At 38.5% G+C, this 17,869-nt stretch overlaps 1 protein-coding gene across 1 annotated transcript in view; it reads right to left on the bottom strand.

Annotated features, from left to right (window-relative positions):
* LOC134868515 (astrotactin-2-like) overlaps positions 1-17,869 on the bottom strand; it is a 233,974-nt gene that overhangs the window by 159,703 nt on the left and 56,402 nt on the right. The window contains exon 3 of the mRNA XM_063889717.1: positions 11,203-11,626. Within this exon, the coding sequence (XP_063745787.1) occupies positions 11,203-11,626 (424 nt within the window). The remainder of the gene's footprint in view (positions 1-11,202; positions 11,627-17,869) is intronic.

Here is a 17,869-nt window from a genome sequence, read left to right as displayed (position 1 = left end):
CCTCATTCAACAGTGTAAAGTGTTTAAATACTTTCAATGTATTCCACATATGTATATATTTCACATCCTCAAATCTTTATTGTTGTTATTGTAAATATTCTTCTCTCTTTTTGCACTATTTTATTTATCTTATTTGCACCATGTATGTTGAGTTGTTGGAGGAGCACGCGACATAAGATTTTCATTGCCAACATATACGTTGTATATGCTGTGCATATGACCAATAAAGCCTTGAAACCTTGAAACCTTGAAACTTTGAAAAGAACAAGGAAGCAGACAACAAAGTAAATCAACTATTTCTATAAGTCCAGATATCAATGCATTGCATCTTTTTGAATCATTTATGCTGAGAGTGAGAGAAATCTAATATTGTACTGTGTGGTATATGATTCATTGTTTCTATTTATTTGGACTACTGTCTATAAAAACTTGATCCCAGATACATTACAATATTAAAATATGAATAAAAGTGGCATAAGATGACAGCTGTTTATTTTACCACCAATTGTGTTTGATTGCAATTTATTTTCAAAGTCGTCATCAATTGAGAATACAGTATACTATTGGCTACTACCAATTATCCAAACAATTACTTCTACTATTATAGTTGGTGCTACCAATCCAATAACAATACAGATCAAGGTGCATCCTATAATACACCGTAATTGCAATAAAATGTTATTGAAAGATTCACTGATGAAGCACTCGTATGCAGATGCAGAATTTTCTATATATATATTTGTATTGGTATTATGAAGAAAACCTGATACAAAGACGCCTTTATCTGATGCCCCTCACCTTCACAGAAAATCCTATTCAGCACAAGGAAGGGCAGCGGTTGTTCTCTCAGCAAAAAAATAAACTGAAGGACCAGCTACTCCAAAAAAGCCAAATGAACAAGACTAGGCCGGCTTTCACCGAATCGCTGATACAGCCTATGGGAATTTTTTTCTGTCAGAAACTGAAACCTTTGACCATGACTCTCTGTCCATAAATAGTGTTTGACCCTTATTCCTCTCAGACTCAAGAAGATATACCCCCCTCCCTCTGCAGAAAGTCAGTGAGATACGATGCAACGTTTTCAGGCTCTTCAACAAAGCCCGGGGGTAGGTGGTGATTTGGCTTGCAGTGCAGCTAGGAAGATTGATTAGAGTACTCTTATTCCACGCATAATGTCGTATTAGACTGTGTAGGATTCAGCCCACATCAAGCCACATTCAATTTCAAACGTCAAAAAAACACCTACTAAAAGACAAATATAAAAAACTAAACTAATAAAATCACAGAAGTTGGTAACAAATGTGCTAAAACTATTAAGCAGGTATTGCTAATTTAGTGTCAATTTTTGACATGTTTTAACAATTGAGAGTCAGTTATGGAACTTTTCGAAGCCATCCCGCCCGACATTCATATACACAGTAACAGATGTAGCCACGAGGGAAATGCCGGAAACACTTCTGAAGATCTTTGGACCCTGCCAACCCCTGCTGTTTTAATATGGAGGAAATCTGCTAGAGGGAGAACAAAAAACAAGATCTGAATGAATTAAATTGCTGGACATTTTTTTTTTTTTTAATCATTAACTACCTTTTATTGATTCCTTTCACAATTATTTCTCTATTCAGCCAACATATGCCTACACGATATGGGCACATACACATTCGCACACACTTTAGTCACATCTCTATTCTCTTGTTTGCTCTGCTCCCCTTCACGGCTAAGGAAGCAAATGAGTGCAGAGGGGATCGATAGGAAGGAAACAGGGGGTACATGCCAGCTCTGATTCCCTCTGTGATTTATTATATTTGCAATTGTTCCAATAGGAGCAGAGCAGTAAAGCTCTTTTGGATTTTTCCTGACAGCACTGCTACTGGAATGGTGGCAGGTACATGAGAGGAGAGTAAGAGGTTAGACAGATACATAGAAAAAGAATGAAGGGTCGGAAAAAACAATGGATACAGAGATGAATGGAGAAGGGACAAGACAGGAAAGAAAGAGCCAGCTGTGTGAGGAAGAGATGGAACGACAATGGGGTGTTGGAGCAAAGACAAAAGGATATTCTTTTGGGAATAACATGCAGATGAGAAAGCCAGAAGGGATAAAGAGCAGCAGGTAAATTAAGCCTTACATGAAAATATGAGGAGATGGAAAGAGACAAAATAAAAAGAGGAAAAGAACATGACGACAGAAGGAAATACACTCAACATACAGTAAGAGAGAGGAAAACACTTTTTTTTTTGTATCATGTGGCCTAGAATAGGTTTAGATATGATAGTCTTTTTTTGAAAAATGTTAATTTGGTTAAATGTCCTTAACCCATATCACAAAACAATCTTATATTTTTTCATTTACATTTTTTTTTATATATTTTTTATAATATTTAAAAAAATAATGGTTTTATTTTGCACTTGATAAACATTAAGCAAATAATGGGATGTAATGCTTACCCTTATATAAGAAAAAAATCAGGAACATATTTCTAATCTAAAAAAACAGTTCAGATACCGAATGAACCATGCTAAGGCAATGCCACTGTTATAGTTTCAAAGGGTTCATGGAAGGAGATTAGAAAAAAAAATATTAATAATAATAGTTTGACTCGTGGTTTTGCAATTGTCTCCTATGGCGATGTTCATGAGACTACAAATGCAAATGTATTGACGATTGAAAGCACTCAAAAAGATATCTGTGGAATTCAAAACACAAGGATGAGACAGAAACCCCCACTCTAAAGGATTTGCACATTTACTGTATCAAGTCCCATCATCCCCAGCTGCTGCAAAAGCATGAAATGTTCCATCTTAGTGAGACACTTTTCCTTTCTCCTAGCTTTTGACTCTACTTGTATATTTTAAGGCGTCTGCTGTTTCCTGAGGAACAAGACTTAAGTGCTATCTATAGCTCGGCTCTTGCCAGTGGCCAGAATAAAATATGGATGTGTCTTCCCATGCTGTGGCAGTTAAACATCACAGGCTAAGCTCTGACCTCCAACTGCTCCAGACCAGCTGAGGCTCCTGACTGTCAATCACAAATACATGCAGGTCATGAAGTATAAGAAACAGATCCCCATACAATAATGTTTCACATAAATGTATCCGTGTGTGGCAATGTGGAAGGTGGTGACTTATAAGTGAATTATTCTGTAAATGTTTAATAAGGAACAATGACGTGCAGCCTATTCCTGGCAGGAAACACCTGGAAACATCTATCATAGGCCGGTAAGCAATATTGTGCTTAGCTGAAGGTGGTGAGGAAATAGGGATGGCATGATTTCTTCAAACAGATATCCTCAATCTCCATGCGTGTCAAGTGGCTCTGTGAATATTTCATTTGAAATGGTCTGGGTAACAATGATAATATGCATAATGTAATAGTCACAAACACATCCATACATGCATGCACGCCTTTTATGCCGGCTGAGCAACAAACACAGGCAGATAGAAAATGATATCTTCCATTGAAACACCATTAACCATTCCCAAGATGCATTGTAGAACATATTTCTGATCCTTTCTTATAAAACAAGGCAGTAACACTGTCAACAAGGTATGCTCAGGAGGGTTGATGGTTGTCCTGTCTAATCTTATAGAAAAACAAGCTAGAAAATTTCACCATAAGCACTCAAAATCAAGTTAACTAACCAACCTCTAAGATATTAATTATGTCTGAATATAGGTGTCATTTCAGAAGGTTATCTTAATGCATTGGAGAGTTTTTTTCTTAGCTCCTTGTATATGAACAGCACCAAGATTGTTTTAAAATGCTTTAGGGTGTCACAAATGGGTTTAACAATCCTCCTTCTCATACACTTTGATGAGTCACCCTCACACATTTCAGAAAAAGCTCATCCAGAGGGTCTCTGACCTAATGGGTTCAGCTAAAATGGCAAAAATCCAGCTGGGCTCTGGGGAAAGCCTCGTGTGCATTTGGCAAAAATGGCAGGAAGTCATCCCAATTATATCCTGTTTCTGCAGCAGTTCAGTGTTGTATTGGAACACTCTACCAGCCTATTAGTCTGTGAGTGCTCAGAAGTGGTTATATCCCTTAGAGCTTTTAAGAAAGTGTTCAACCAAAAAAATGGAGGTTCTGGTCAGTGTATTGTCCTTATACCTGACTGAAAACTCTGAGCACGACAGCAGCAATTTGTATAGTGGTTACCTTTCTCAAAGGGTAGGCTTCCACATAATCCAAGCGTAGCAATTTGGGTCAAAGCAATCTACTTCTGCTCCTGGATTTTGACCTTCTCCTGCATGTCTTCTGTGCCTCTCTATGTTCAGCTGCATGAAGCTCTTGAACATCTTAGCCAAGGTGAACAAAATGAACTCGGTGGACAAGTGGGGTTAATTCCCGACTGAAAGCTCTCCTCTAAAGCTCCTTCACTGCCACCTTTCTCTTTCCTGTGTGCTGGGGATCTTTGGGGAATACACTTTTAATTCTCTAATAACACCACATGTAAAGTAAAGATTGGTGAAATGGTGAAGCGTTTATCATCATCCAAAAATGTAATTGAGTTGACCAATTTCCTTTTTTTCAGCCCAGGGTTAATAACCAATTAATTAATTTCAGATCTAAATGACTTATATCAAATGAGGGAGTGGAGTCCAGCTAAAAACAAAGTTTAAACCTTATTTTAAGGCATTTCTGGATGCTGGCAGAATTTCCATACAATGCACCATACTAATCTTGCAGTATCTCAATGTATCTGTGTTGGGGCTTTTTGAAATTGTATATTTTATTAGCATAGACCTAGTTTGTATAATAGGACTTAAATATGTGCCTCACTGGTTGAGGGGTAACCTCCCCTGTTTCTGTTTAAAAAAATACCTCTTGGCTTTCACATCAAATATGAATGATTTGGATATGTTTAATTGCCGTTTTATTTAAATATTGTTTTCATGAATATCAACAGTGTAACACTTGGTTTTGACTGCAGAGTAAAATGACTGATAAAACATGTTCTATATTAATATTGCCTTTTCTTTCAAGAGTGTAACCGGGGACAATTCCAGCCGATGTAGGAGCGGAAATGAAGGAGAAAAGACATTATGCAAATATAATTATGATAGGGTGCCAATTTATCAAACACTGAGGTAATTCATCACACCCAGAAACAATTCTGTTAATTTAATATGCTGCAAGCAACAAAAATGTTCATGGAATTGCATATTGACCAAAAGCATGCTTTATAGCAGTAGCAGCTACAGCTCCGAATTATCTCCTGAACAACTCAAACACATAACGGACATATGTGGTTTAAAGCAATTTAATGGCTTATATTCAAACCTGAACATTTAAATTGTCTTATTCTTTTATTGCATAACAGGATCTGTTAATATCATATTTAAATACAAATGACACTGTTTGCGTTTCCCTTCTCGTGTTGCAGTTTTAATTACACAAATAAATCATTGAGCTTTCCAGGCAGAGCGTTGTGGTGCCCATTAGTCTATTTTTATGTTTGTTGATATCCTTTAACTGCTTATTCTCTTTTAGCTTGTTCAGTTTGGTTTCCTAGAGTATTCATACCTCCAAAGACAGTGTCTACGTGAACAGTTTGAAAAATAGCACAATAACTTTAAGGAACTTAAAGTGTTTGAAATACAGGGAGCACAGGAATATTGAGGGATATATTGGCCTTTAGATTTAGGAGAGCTGCCCAATCCACATTTCAAAACAGCCTCATAAAGATGGCTCAAGAGTTGGCATGATATCGACCCACAAATATCGATCTGGCTTGGCCTTGGTGCTTACAAACCCATTTCTACTGGCATGTATTGTTTTTCTCCATTTCTGACAAAGGCCTCACGTAGGATTGGATTACTCGGGCTTCATTTATCAATGAGTCACTACACCTGGACTCCTTCTATTCACCCATTTTGTATTTTTGTCCTCTTTACTCCAACTCCTCTCGTCAGCTGCTGTGCTGTGCATAGAGGGGTTTGCTCATGTGTTGCTTTGAAATTTCGTGAAAGCACAGCCCATTAGAGTTTTCAAAGACCATGACTGATGAAACTGGCAATGACCAGTTCATACTGTGGGTAGAGTAAAATTGCATGATGGACTGCTTAAAAAATGTCACATTTATTGTTTTTTTTTGCCCAAGTTCATCTTGGAAAAATCATTCTAACATACAGCTCACATGCTCGATACATCGATCATGCAGTGATTTGTGTGCACACTGGTACATATGCTTCACATGTGCATCTTTAAATCATTGTTTTCATCTTATTAAATTGCCCTCATTAAAGAGACACAACTTAAATACTGTCCGCAGATAAGGCAAAAGGAAGATTAGGAAGTCTTTGTAATTAACTCTCATCTATTTATCATGGGGAAGCATGAAAGTATTAATCAAAACATTACCCTGAGCTAGCTTGAGCGTGCCAAGCTGGCAGCCATTTCTCATCAATGATGTCACATTAGCGATCTGAAGCTTGACACTGGATTATTACTCTCCAGTCCTGAGTTCAATTAGAGCTCAGTAAACACTCAATACGCTTTGTAATGACAGGGGTTGTGTTGATGATGAAACAATCTTTTGTTATTATTATTTATTTACTACATCATTAACATTGTACATCTAGAGGAGTCACAATAATGTGTTGAAGGCTTTTGCCATAGTTATGACTGCGATACCACATAGAGCCATGGTAGGTAACTGGATGATTCATCCCTGCCACGACCTTTTTCATTCCAAGGCCACTGAGATAGTATATAGCAGTGAGTGGCAGAAGCATTGGTGTGGTTGAGTTGTTGTTGAGAGAATTTACTAAAGAAAAGTTATTATTTACAAAATGGTTTTCTCTGCTGTGCCTTAGTCGTAACTTGGGAAAAAGGAAGAAAGAACATGTAGATACACTGTACTTGATGGAGTCAGGAGGATAACAAAACAAAAGTGCTATTTGTTCAGATTATGTGGAGTGCCTCCACAAGGGGTGCAGAGGGAATCTAAAAATCCCCTGTACTAGCAAGGGATCTTTGTCGACTGTCTCTCTTTTGGCTATTTTTAAGCAATATTTATTTAAGCAATGTCTACTACCTCAAAGTTATAATCTAACTGTGTTTTAGCAGATTGCTACAGTAAGAGCAGAGTGAGCTACATTTGGTGCCCAAGGCTTTATCTGTGTTTACAATATAAATACCCAGTAATTGCATTCAGCGGTCTTTACAGACAACATCATTTCACTGAAAGGAAAGAGAGGCACAACAGAAAAGCCTTTTAGGGATATTGACATTCTTAACTATAATAGAAATATTAATTTACTGGTCAGGCTTTTTGCAGTCACTAAAAAACATATAACCCTAGATTTAGCACTTTTTCTAAAGCAACCCTGAAGCATTTAAGAGAACAATTACAATACTGAAAATATGAATTTGTCCATTTGTTAGATCAGTTTTTCAACTCAACAACGGCTTTTCAGGGGGAAAAGAACAGCGATCTCTTAAAGCTTTGAACAACTTACTTTTACACAGTGATTGATTAAAAACAAGAATTAAAGTTGATTTGTTGAGAAATATTGTATATTTGAAACTCAAAAGTTAATGCACATGTTGCAGGCAGAGAACTGTTGCTCAGTGTATTCAATCACAGGATTATACAAACCCACATTTTGCTGCCTCTTCTGACTTGTGATAACACTATTATGCAAGTACAATAATACATTAATATTGTCAAAATTGTAGCATCTAAATGTGCTGCTCACCTTGCCTTACAGTTTGTGTTAGACAGGACTGATGAGAGTCATGCTAGATGGGAATTGGATGGATTGCTTGTTATTACTGTGAGGATCAGATCAATGGCCACAGCCAAGAAACCGTGGGCATTGTGTTGGCAGAGTGCTGGTGTGAAGTGCTAGCCCAATCACATCTGAAGTAGTTCAACTGCATGCACACCGTTGAGTGCTTGTGCTTTGAGATTTTCTCTGAATCAAGCATTTATTATTTCCAGCTCAATTTCTCATTTGTGACCATTAGTATGCACATGTTCTAAATCCACACAAACATGCAAAGTCTAGAAGAAAATACTACAAATTAAATAAGCCATGATTATCCAATATATAAGCAGTGACATGGTGCTCAAACGCCAAAAACAAATGATGCATGCTTTTACAGTTGATAGAGAGCAAAAACACACAGTCCTTTTGTTTGGTCTCTGCCCCGGTGATGTTGACTCTGGTTTCTTAGACAATATTACATGTCTACCATTCAACTTGCTTAAATCCTGGCAACTCCAGAGCATCTAAACCATTCACAAAGCATTTGGCAAACTGTTAACTGTTAAAAAAATCTCTGCTAAAGAAAATACTTTACCACCAAGTGCTTTAAGAGGTAACTCCTGAGTTAAAAAAAAAGAGAAATTCAGTAGAGTTGAGATTTTTAAATATATGCACAAAACGATACCAACTTTGTGTGTTGAATCCAAACTGGGCCTTATAAAGCAAGTACCACCTTGAACAAACTTCAGCAATTCCAGTAGATAATAAAACGCTATTACACAAAATTATGATTCTTTTTTTTATACGTTATGGAAGTTACTGTCAGTGTTTTATCAGAGTGAAACTAATGAAAGATTGTGCCTCAGGCCATTGAGAATGAGGATTGTTCAGAGAAGCAAAGTTGCGATCCATACGCAACAACAGCTGTTGAGAAACATGTTCAGCTAAAATCCAATTGGATCCATTTCAATTATTCAGGGCAAGATAACTTATTTTATTTTATAATATTTTAATAACTGCTTGTTTGAAAAAGTAGGACACAAAACAGTTGCAGAGGCTTGTAAGCGCCCACTCAGATAGCTCAGAAGACGACATATCTATATCCATCCATGTATGACTCAACGTACCTGATATGTAAAATTTGCCCTTCTAACAACAAGAGCTACAATTGTAGGTGAGCAGTGGAGGAAGCATCCTGCTGATGTGCACTGTAAGGTGGGAGGGAGCGGTATGTGTAATAAAAGCTGATGCTGATAACTGGTCCCTGAGTGCTCATCACAGAACAAGATTTCCAGCATGCCGCTAAGGTTTTCCTGCACATGGATTTACACCGTCCATGCTGCCCAAATTCATTCCCAAAGCCTTGGGAATCTCAATGAATAATGAAATTGACAGGCCTCATTTGTTTGGTTGTCCATGTAACAAAAGCCAACGCCAGGCACAACCCTGTGAGGCATAGCCATAATCCCCGGGGATAATACTATTGAGTTCAGTTGAATGGGGTTATCTGTCAGCAAGGACAGACAGATAAGGGATGACTGGTATTTGGAGACTTTTCAAATGCCGTGCAGTATAGAACAGGTGGGACGGAAGTTAATCGCCCCTGTATTGAAATGTCTACGCTTTATGCACAGTAGAGAAGGGGAAGCAGAGGCATCAAATTAAATGGTTTGTGTAATAATCTTAGGGACAATGACAGACTGTTTAGGATATTAATGGTATTGTTTTTAAAGTACTGTATTTGAAAAGAAAGAATCACCATACTACGACCATTTGTGTTACTTTTATACAGAGGTAGAGTCCTGGTGTAATGTGTAATCTGTGTATTGAATTTAATATTGCCAACATCCAATGATTTTACAGTGGAGTTGTATGTCCCTCGAGATTCATTGTTTTGATAACTCTCAACATTTCTTATAGTAATTGTCAGTTTCTCACTCAGTTAAGGGTGTGTCCACATGCATTACCGATCATCTTATGTTGATGTGTGTGTGGGATATATTTTTCTCTATTCATGATTGGTTTTCTTGGCTCTTTCCTTGGAGGCATTGGGGGATATTAAAACATGTTTGCTCTCTTGCAACAATTGCATAATGCGGCACTTGGCCCAAAAGACAGGCTTGTACAGTAAGAGCCTTGACCTCTCTGACCTCAGCCTTGCTTCTCTTCTCCCAGTGGCTAATCTCAACATGCTGCCTTTTCACTTGGGAAAAGAGCAGAAATTAACCTCTATCCTTTCACTTTTTTGCATAATTGTCTGTTTCATTTTTAAATAATGTCTGACCATAATAGATTCAAGCTTTAAGTGTTGGTCCAAAAGTTTCTATAATCATTCTCAGTTTTGGTTTTGGTCAGAGACTATGTTCAGTTAAGGTTTGTTTTATCACAAAAATAAGAACAAAAAAAATAGTGTATTTATGATTGCATCCCATTTGCATCCATTCAAATAATGTTGATAACATGAAACTTAAATCATAATCAGCTTTCTATGTTGTCCCATGTGCAAAGTGTATAAGTTTAACAAAATAATGTTGAGCAGTTGATCAATTTTTTTAGCCTATTTTCAGGAAGTAAGTTCACAGGCAGAAGCAAAAAGCTTATGGAAATCCGGTTTTGTGAAGTGATAAATACTATGGGAGCAAAAGGGCATTTGGACAAACTTCGGCCATGCATAATTCAGTGTGACATAAATAACCAGGGCAGCCTCATACTTAGTCAGCACCCTTTAATTATCAAAGCTGTGCTTTACAGAGGAGCACCCCAAGTTCATCAGGATATGATATCTACATAGCCTGAGATTATAATGTCTGGAATACGTTTAAGGCAATCTCTGCACCAGAATTTTTGAAGCATCATTTCCAGTTTTGTCACAGATGGCAATAGCACTTTTGCCCCCGCTTGAAGTGAAGACTCCCGGCTATGTTTAGCAAGGGTCAACGGGCCACCCACTGACACACCTCCGCATCTAATCAGCCACACCGATGGCCCCTGTCACTTGACCTTTAGACATTACATTAAATTACACTGCACTGCATCACATTACTGCTCTTCACTCGGAGCCGATGGCTATTTTAACTGAGTGTGTATGAAAGAAGATGGCTTCACTATTGGATTCAGAAAGAAATGTAGTTAACACTTAACAATATTACTCGTATAATATAGGATTCTTATCTGTACCCGAGTGATGTAATGGCGTGCATAAACTGCTGATTTCTGACAAAATGTAAGCAGGACATGCTGTGCTATCAAGAACACGGTTGAGCTGGCCGGAGCCACAGTGAACTGTCCAGGCCGGGCCATCTGGGGAGCTGGCACTGAGAGCCACCACGGAAGTGCAAATCATCCTCTCAGAAACGACCACTGAGCAAAACAGATTTTCTACGACAACTACATCATACCGTTAAACTCACAGCTGTCACATTAATCTTTGTGGTATGCATACAGCAGTTGTTTCATCACTTTTACAAGTGAAAAGTATTTAACCTACCTCGTTTTTCGAAAGAATGTTTAATCTCATTTTCTTTGCACGTCATGTCTGTGTGCCCTGCGATGTTCACTCCGTAGTCCTCCTGGAACATCCCGTCACTCAGCTTGTTGTGGAGCTGGTTGGGCGTGGAGTTCAGGGAGCGTCCACATTGGTCGTCGTCATCGCAGTCGTAGTCATCAAGAATGGGCGTCTCCCGTATAGGCATACCAATGACTGAACTCCCGTGCTGGTGTGTGTTTCGAGAGCCCCTGTAGCTGTCTCGGCCCTGGGGTCCAAGCAGAACAGAGGGAATGTAGTGGATCTCATGGGTGGCCTCGGTGCTGGCACTCTTCTGTGGGATACGGCGGCGCTTGCACCACCGGTGGCGCGTATACAGGACGAGCGTGAAGAGGAGAATAAGAAGGAGGAGAGCAATGAGGCCTCCCTGGATCAGAGGAAAATAGAAAAGAAAAGAATATAAGTGAAGCACACAAGGAAAACAATGCTTATGATCACACTTAATTGGTAATGTCGTTATTTTACATTGTACACAACAATACAAACACAATACACCTATAACAATAACTGCTCCAGTGTAACTTATATTAGGTTGAATGGCAATGAGTACCAATTGACAGCTATTGAAAGAGTTCTAGCACCCGCCACTTCATTAAGTTAGTTCTCCAAATAACAAGAGGCAGGTAACAATCAGAGACTGAATCATTTGTGCCTATGCTGCTCACAAGTGCATTGTGCAAGTAGGAAATTATTTATCACTTGAAAATGGAGCAGTCACAAAATGATCTAGCTTCTTTTGAAGGAGAGGTTTTCAAACAGTGTGCCTAACATCAAACAGTTTTAAACAACTGGGCCACAAACACCCCTTGTATCCACAAATTTACATCACACAATATGTAAAACCTTTATGAATGCATCATGTTACTATTGTTGTTGTAATAATGTGTCTTACTTTAATTTGGAGGATTTATTTGAAATTACTGTACAGCTCATTTCAGATGTAGTGCCAGAGATACACTCCTTCATATCCATTCACAGACAAAGTTGGTGATGTACAGGATACAACGTACCATTATAAACATAAACACATGCATCCAAACATCATAAACAAAATTATGACAGCTTATGACAGCACATTATGATGTTACAGCAAAGCTACGAGTAAGGATCACACTGTGGGTTTCTGTTCATGTCATTCTGTCTATAGATGCTCTCATGCACAGAAACGGCAATCAAGCAGAAATCATCTTTGTGGAAAACTGCTACAACTGGATTCCTATCTTTAGAGTGTCACACACACACCAATGCAAACCTCTCTTTTTCTCCTACGGTCCTTTCTCCTTCTTTTTGTTGTCCTGTAAATGCACCGCAGCATCACATTCAACCACGGTTCATTCGATATCTCACCATCACAGAAACATCAAACACCCTGCCATACATGCTGTGACTGGATGATAAGGTAAATCCATATGCACAGACAGAATGGTGGAAAGAAAGGGAGGCCATGACTTATTCTTTGATTTTTCCACAATGACAGCCAATAGGTGAGACGCAGCGTTTGATTCAGCGGGACACGGCGACCTGAAGGCGATATATATTCGCATTGTCAGAAAGAAAATGCAGGGTCAGCGTTTTTGCTTGACATATTCAAAGATGTGGTGATATTCACAAAATTACACACATGCACACACGGATGGCCATGTGCATACGATTCAGCCACAGGAGCGTGAACATAAAGATGGTTGTGCAAATGCACGCACACACACACGAAAATAAACTCAGGACAGAATAATGAATAAAATCCTAAAGGGGTCATTCATCACAACATTTAAAATTCCATCTTCATGACGAAAAACAAACCCCTTTGAAAGTATAACTCATGCACGGCTGGGTGTCCATAAATCAAACAATGCTGAGAGGGGAGGGGCCCAGAGAGCACTAGTGCCACGGACAAACTTGTTCATTAATCTCCAACAGGATGGCAGCTTTGCAGAAATGCAGTCCCACAAACTCCCCTTTGTTTGCACTTTTACATAACTTCCCCTGAAGAATGGCCAACACACATGAAGGCTGATATTTCATTTTAGCAGCAGAGTGATAATGGAGTGACATCGTATGACTCTGCAGCACAACTAAAGGGACTGCAATGAAAAAGATTAAAGTGTTGAAATCTCAGCTTCACAATGGCTTTTTATCAGCCAAAAAAGTAAGACATGAATGTGTTCTGTAGCTAGGCAATGTCTTCAATCATCTCGGCACTGCTGTAACACGGCAGTTGTCACTGGAAACTAAAGAGGAAATTGTCCATTTGTCATGGAAATGTCAAGTAATTATAGCTCTAACAATGACAACATGCACTGCTAGGACACACTTGACATTTAAAACCTTAATTACCCTCCGTTTTAATATGAATACTGCAGACTTGGTGCACAAGTCACAGTATAGGCATTCTAGGCTTTACAAAGTACAAACAGCCCTACTAAAAAGCTATATATATACTGCATATATCACGTCAGCTTTTGTCTTTGCGTATTTTGTTAATTTGACTCTCACATCAGCTTGCTCAAAATACTCTCAAATTCCCCTTCCTGTATCATGTCACAATGTTTTCCTTCACGCTTCCCATTGTTCTCACTTTTTGTTCTCTCTCCTTCTCGATTACCGTGCGTCCCTCCGTCTCCATTACCCTTCATGTTTGATCACATCTTTCTTCCACTCAGTACAATAGCCATATAAATTCACAGTGGCAGATGTAGCCATGAGGGAAAATGGGTTTTCTGTTCATCCTCAGGCTTCACAAATCCCTACTGCTTTAGTCCTAAGTGACTTCACAGGGTGGAGGGTGGCCATGATTCCACTCTGTTCTATAGTGTAGGTTTACTTCAGCCAGTATTTATTTCCGTTACTTTGCATTCTTTTTTTTTTCCTCAATAACACTCATTTTCCATCTGAATCCCCTTATTTTTTTCTTTCGCCTTTTGTTCCTTCTCTGCATCCTTCTCCCATTTGCCTTCCCATGTTAATGTCCCATGTTTTCCCTGTTGTGCATGGCTTTTACCTCTCATTTTCTTCCCCATTTTCCTCTCCTCTGTGGATCATGTTGTCTCTTTCCTTTCATCATTTCCTGCCAGGCTCAATTGCAATGCTTTCATCCCTTTTCACTTACTTTTTATCCTCAGTGTTTTACAGATTGGATGTAGAGTTTGGCGAGGAAAACCTGCAATGAATTATTCAGCACATTCTCTAACCTTATTTTAACAGACATAATACCAGCAAATTCCTAGGATTAAGCTCTTACCTTGGTTTAGCCATGACAGTCATCTTAAAGGAAGGAGAAGGACAGAAGTGTGTTTGTACTTTTTGTTGGAGCATATAATAATAACCAGTGATATTCATAACAATATAGCCCGAGTGCATGACCTCAGAATGAATCTGGAAAGCGGTGGAGAAATCTATGAAAGTCTGATATTAAGGGAACAAATATTCTTATGAATATTAAATCATGCTGCCACTGGGGCATGTTTACAGCACTGGACTTGTTCTAGTGGTTACCATATTTCATAAAGCTCTGCAAAAAAAGAAAATCCCTGGATGAGAAAAAAAAATCAATGCTGCACATTGGCAAATATGAGCATAATACATTCTAGTAATTTTGTTTAATCCCAGAACAAAACCCATTAGACTAAAAGATGCCCCAATATGTGAAAGCAATGAACAAAATGTGTCCAGATGGCTGGCTTAGACAACAGTGCAATGTAGTTAACATGGCCTCCAGAAATGTACTTTTTGTTTTTGTTGTGTGTCTGTTTTAGGAGACAGACGTTTTATGTTCTATGTACAGTAACTGTAATATCCCTACAGGCACAGCAGAGACGATTCAGTGTAGCTGTTCATGTTCAGGGATAATGAAAAACCTGCAGAACTGTATTTGCTCAACAGTAACATATTGTGGGGACTAGTTTAAGTAGCATAGAGTCATGAGATTATAAACACACAGCAAGAGTTCATTAAGCGATTTGATGATTTTGATAGAAGTGAATGTGAATTAAAGATATTCCAGCTCTGATTAATGACAATCGGACTGTTGTGTGTTCATGTAATAGGTAAGAACATGAGAGGTTAGGGCTTTATTAGCTTTAGGAGAAGCCATACAGACATGTCAACATTTCAGCTGTCACTCAAAATAAAAGCCTGGAGTTCGTATTCATATAAACAATATGATATGCACTTTTAAATTAATTCATTTTAACCAAGGAAAACATCCTGATTGTGTTTGTGTTGTTGTTTTGCTCCAATACTCTTTCTGCACGTCTAGCATTGTGTCTAATCTCAGCAATGTGAAAATAATTCTGATGACATTTTTTCTGTACCAAAATAACACTGTCACCATGGATCTCTAAGATGTGTCACCTCATTTGTGCGCATTCATAGAAAAGAGCAGATGTCTAGGCAGATGCCTGTATGGATTTCATAGTAAAAGACAGAAGTTAGCTGTGGCATTGATTGCAAATATCATCATTCTGCATTAGAAAAAGTGGTAATGGTAACTGCACAATAATGTAGCCAGGAAGAATAATGTATATTCAGCTAACATCCTAAATAAAATGATTGCTTAATGACGATGCCAATGACTAGAATTGAGATTAAGCACTACAAACATGGTTATTGGTAGCAACTATCAAATAAATGATACAAACAAATATGATCAATGTATCTGCAGTTGTGGAGTTTCTATTTTTAATCTCAGAATTACATTTTTAAAATCTTTCTGTTGCATGTTTCAGTCAAAAAAACATTGAGAGGCCTGAAAAAGAAATAAAGAAAAATAGTATCATGTGTGATTGAAATAGCTTACTATAATGAAAGTTGTCTTAAATCAATATAGAAATGGTTATTTTTCAAATGTGATAAGTTACAGTATATTGTTGATACATAATGATAAACGGTTAAACCGCTATAGTGGATAGAAAAATGTCATTATTTAATTGTATTTTAGCACAACCGGGTCCCTTGTGATCCTAAGTGTCTTTGTGCGTCAAAACAACAGGACTCCTAGCAAACACATCCAACACATGCTCTGTGGTTTAGCCACCATCTGTGCACAGTGGAGGCTGGAGCTCACTGAACCCTGGTAACCATCCACTTCCTGCTCCAAGGGAAGAATGGACCAGAGTAATCTTTATTGTTTAGAGCAAATGCTCCGGTGAAAGAGCCACATGCTGAATTCAGATAGTCAAACAGAAACTAAAACAACATATATGTAGCATAAAAAAAACACAGAGGACTGATTGGATGCCCATGCAGGTCATACAGCAATATGCACTGAAGTACACACAGGCACTTACAGCACATGGACTAAACAAATACCTAAACAAACACAAACCCATAAAAGGCCGGTTTCTGTGTTAATGAAAACAGAAATACCTCTCCCTTCTACTTTTATTTCGTCAACATTTTATTTGTCAACACACCACTCTTTTTACACTAGTACCCCTCATGGTGTTGCGTTTCTTGCATCCCTCTCTCCCAGCATGAAGTGAAAGTGGCATGTGCACTAGCATCTGCTCTCCTTTCTCTCTGTCCAACTAGAAGTCACAGCGTGAATGACGGCACATGGCTCTGTGGTTAATGTACCACTTGTCTAATTCACCTTGGAGAAACTATACCTGTCCTGGACACATGGAGGAATAACTGCTGGTCACAGACACAGAATAGGGACACAGTGTAGCCTGAATGATATTACTTTCATGCTAATTTCAGACGACAACATGTTTTAGTCAGTGTCAGATTCAGCAATTGTTGAGCCATAAATTATTGCCATGACTGGGCCAAAGATACTTAAGACTGCACATTGGTATGCAAAGGATGATGCTGTCTGCTACAACGTATATGATGTCATAAGGAAGGATGTGTTAGGGACATACTTACAGAAACCCCATGTAATTAAACAATGGCAGCCAAAGTAAGTGTGTGTGAAAAAGCATAAAATAAATTACAATACAATGACTGTATACTTTCAGTCGCATTGATATGGTGTATTCCAAACCCTGCATAACAGGATGTGTGTTGACATATTTCTAAAAATAGAAAGTGACCCGTTTGCAAAATGACTGAAAATCACGAAGAAGTCCATAGCCCTATGTAAATCACTTGAGAAATTACACTGACCAAAAGCCCTACCTAATCATAAAATCAGATTACACTGTGATTGAAAACTGAATGAAAATCTCCCACAGCTGAACTAGGAAAGCACCGGCTCGACCTTTCTATTTTGTCCCTTCCGCCATGGGAACTAATACATGGTTCCATCATCGCAGCCCATCTCCTTTTCCGTCGCCTTGAGTCCTATCCGTTCATTTTTCTGCCTCTCTATCTCCCCTCGACATGCCACAATGCTCTATTCTGCACGAGGTAAGGATTTGAGGGCAGATAATGTTCTGTTGAGCCCTGGCCTTGTGAATAATAACTGAGAATTAGGCCTGATTTGCTAGTGTGCTGCTACCGCCCACCCAAAACCTCTCTCCCAGGATTCTTCTAGCTTTAGCACACGCCTTATTCTCAGACAGACTAACAATAACTCTGTTTCAGACTCGGGCCTGTATAGAGGGATGAAGTTGGTATCTGTGCTATAGATTAAAGAGATAAATGACATCTCAGTTTTGCAAAGGAG

The sequence above is a fragment of the Eleginops maclovinus genome, chromosome 8 (assembly GCF_036324505.1).
Source record: "Eleginops maclovinus isolate JMC-PN-2008 ecotype Puerto Natales chromosome 8, JC_Emac_rtc_rv5, whole genome shotgun sequence".
NCBI lineage: Eukaryota > Metazoa > Chordata > Actinopteri > Perciformes > Eleginopidae > Eleginops > Eleginops maclovinus.
The sequence above is the reverse complement of the archived record's forward strand: the minus strand, read 5'-3'. Positions and strand labels throughout refer to the sequence as shown.